The 3,421-nt window shown below is 40.1% G+C and overlaps 1 protein-coding gene across 1 annotated transcript; it reads right to left on the bottom strand.

The window, feature by feature from the left end:
- On the bottom strand, nt 1-924 carry LOC145523131 (taste receptor type 2 member 2-like). Its single transcript, XM_081532904.1, has one exon. It carries the CDS (start codon nt 922-924, stop codon nt 1-3), a length of 924 nt encoding a protein of 307 aa, XP_081389030.1.
- Nucleotides 925-3,421: the final 2,497 nt, after the last annotated feature.

The raw sequence follows: 3,421 nt of genomic DNA, 5'->3' as shown, positions 1-3,421 counted from the left end.
TCATTGACTCCTTCTGAGGCAGAGAAGTCTCCTGATTGGTTGCTGGAACTTAGAATTACTCCAGATCATTATAACCGAATGGCCAGAGGGATATGCTGCCATAATGTCCTTCACCACAAAGAAGCAATGACTTCCATAAGGAATATTGAATGTCATATTTGCCATGAAGGCACCAAAGTAAGAAATAAAGAAGCAAAAGAATGTTATCACTGTTCTTAATGCATTAATATGGGCTTCAGTTCTGGTGTTTCTAAAACCAAGAGGTCCATTTTGCATCCGATGAGTGTGCTTGTAGAGAGAAATGAATAATATAACAGTGCATATTACAAATATGGTCAGAGGAAATATTAATGCCAAGTTGATGAGAAGAACTTCATTAATTTGCTTTTGGTCCAGTTCAGTTTGATTCAGTTTAGTCCTCTTAGCTGTGGCATTCCCAAGGACATCAATATCCACAATTTTAGGGTAATCCACCTTGACACACAGAGCTGCAATGTTCACAGAGGTCAGCAGGCTTCCCAGAAGCAGCCAAGGCATTAACTTTGAGATCCTGACTTTCAGCCAAAGAAAAGAGGACTGGGGGAAGCCTGTTACCTTGAGGCAGTAAAATAAAGAGAGACAGGTGGCAAACCAGAGACTGACAGAGCTGAAAAACATCCAAAAAAACAGCATTGGTGTACCATAAATTTTTGCGCTATAAAAGAGTGGAAAGAACACTGAGAAAAAACCTTGCACCATTAACACCGTCTGTAGACCAAATCTAGACATCCCTATACATACGAACAGGAGTTGCATTGGTGTTAGCTTTCTGCTTTTGACCAGTTCATTACAGTTGATGATTATAAGAAATCCATTTACTGTAACCCCTGTGATAAATTCTGCTGACATGATGATAGCATGAGGAATAACTGACAAAGAGATCATGTTTCCTACCACAAATCTTAGCTTTTCCTTGTGGACAGTGTTCCACACCTCCTCCAAATGATCTTGCAGATAGAAGCATACAGCATTGAGAAATCTGACCTTCTGCCAACTCCTGGGTCATAAGTAGAGTGGATCTAGAGTCTACACTAGAATTCTTCCTTAAGGAAGACAATCGGAGAGAGTACTTTTTAAATCTGATGCTCTTCATTTGAAACGGTGGGAATGCAAATCCAAAGATTTGAATGATGGTAAAATATTCCAATTACATCCTAGCAAAAACTGTCATGTTGACATGATTCAGTTCTCACAATTACTCAATTATATAAAAAATCTGACTATAAATGTTTTATTTAGGTTACTACTGTTTTCTTGTCATTTTTTCCAAATGCCACATTCTTGGGACAGACAGCAATTTCTTATTATTGGCACAAGTATCCACTCTTAGATGTGGCTCTTTCTTCACTACACTTTTTCCCTGTTAATACTTGTTCTAAGACATTTTAAATGAATTCTTCCTGACCCTCCCCCACCCAACCCCAGCCCTCCAAAAGGCAATTAATTTTTTCTCCAGAATTGAACATCATTTCCTGGGACTTAACTTTGTATAATAATCCTTCATTACCCTAAATGATTTCTCATATTTTCAGTCTTCGTGGTAAAACTCTGACCTAAGGGTCAGCAAACCACAGTGATAAAAGTAGTGTGTAATTTATTCACATGCTTATATGCTTATGCTGAAGAGCATCATTTCAAAGGATAGATGGTACAGAAATTTAAAGCCAACAGCAGAAAGTGTAATCGCACACACGTTAAAATGATTTTTCTCCCTTTTTACGAAGAGATGTCATATAACCTTGTTGAACTTTAGTTATAGCACATGTAAAATGTAAATAAATCATCACTGGGCTGTACTTCTGCTTCTGTTAGGCCCATACCATTTCTGTCCTTTATTGTGCCCATCTTTGCATGATGAAATGTTCCCTTGGTATCTTTAATTTTCTTGAAGACATCTCTAGTCTTTCCCATTCTATTGTTTTCCTCTATTTCTTTGCATTGATTGCTGAGGAAGGCTTTCTTATCTCTCCTTGCTATTCTTTGGAACTGTACATTCAGCTGGGTTTATCTTTCCTTTTCTCCTTTTCCTTTAGCTTCTCTTCTTTCCTCAGCTATTTGTAAGGCTTCCTCAGACAACCATTTTGCCTTTTTGCATTTCTTTTTCTTGGGGATGGTCTTGATAACTGCCTCCTGTACAATGTCATAAACCTCTGCTCATAGTTCTTCAGTTAGAACTGGAACATGGACATGGAACAGTTAAACATGGAACAACGGACTGGTTCCAAATTGGGAAAGGAGTATGTCAAGGCTATTTATTGTCACCCTGCTTATTGAACTTATATGCAGAGTACATCAGGCGAAATGTTGGGCTGGAGGAAGCACAAGCTGGAATCAAGATTGCCAGGAGAAATATCAATAACCTCAGATACTCAGATGATATCACCCTTATGGCAGAAAGCAAAGAGGAACTAAAGGGCCTCTTGAAAAAAGTGAAAGAGAAGCGTGAAAAAACTGGCTTAAAACTCAACATTCAAAAAACAAAGATCATGGCATCCAGTACAATCATTTTATGGCAAATAGATGGGGAAACAATGGAAACAGTGAGAGACTTTACTTTCTTGGGCTCCAAAATCACTGCAGATGGTGACTGCAGCCATGAAATTAAAAGATGTTTGCTTCTTGGAAGAAAAGGTATGACCAAACTAGATAGCATATTAAAAGGCAAAGACATTACTTTGCTAACAAAAGTTCGTCTAGTTAAAGCTGTGGTTTTTCCAGTAGTCGTGTATGAATGTGAGAGTTGGACCATAAAGAAAGCTGAGCACCAAAGAATTGATGCTTTTGAACTGTGGTGTTGGAGAAGACTCTTGAGAGTCCCTTGGACTGCAAGGAGATCAAACCAGTTAATCCTAAAGGAAATCAGTCCTGAATATTCATTGGAAAGACTCATGCTGAAGCTCCAATATTTTAGCCACCTGATGCAAGGAGCCAACTCATTGGAAAAGACCCTGATGCTGGGAAAGATTGAAGGCAGGAGAAGAGGACGACAGAGGATGAGATGGTTGGATGGCATCACTGGTTTGATGGACATGAGTTTGAGTAAACTCTGGGAGTTGGTGATGGACAGGGAAGCCTGTCATGCTGCAGTTCATGGGGTCGCAGAGAGTCAGACAAGACTGAGCATCAAACTGAACTGAACTGTGCTGTGCTTAGTCGTGTCTGACTCTCTGTGACCCCATGGACTGTAGCCTACCAGGCTCCTCTGCTCATGGGGAGTCTCCAGGCAAGATACTGGAGTGGGTTGCCATGCCCTCCTCCAGGGGATCTTCCCAATCCAGGGATCTAACCCAGGTCTCTTACATTGCAGATGGATTCTTTACTCTCTGAGCTACTAGGGCAGCCCAAATCAGTACTCCTTCATAACTCTTTGGTGTTGGGGCTC

The sequence above is a fragment of the Giraffa tippelskirchi genome, chromosome 10 (assembly GCF_054371585.1).
Source record: "Giraffa tippelskirchi isolate mGirTip1 chromosome 10, T2T-mGirTip1v1.2.pri, whole genome shotgun sequence".
NCBI lineage: Eukaryota > Metazoa > Chordata > Mammalia > Artiodactyla > Giraffidae > Giraffa > Giraffa tippelskirchi.
The sequence above is the reverse complement of the archived record's forward strand: the minus strand, read 5'-3'. Positions and strand labels throughout refer to the sequence as shown.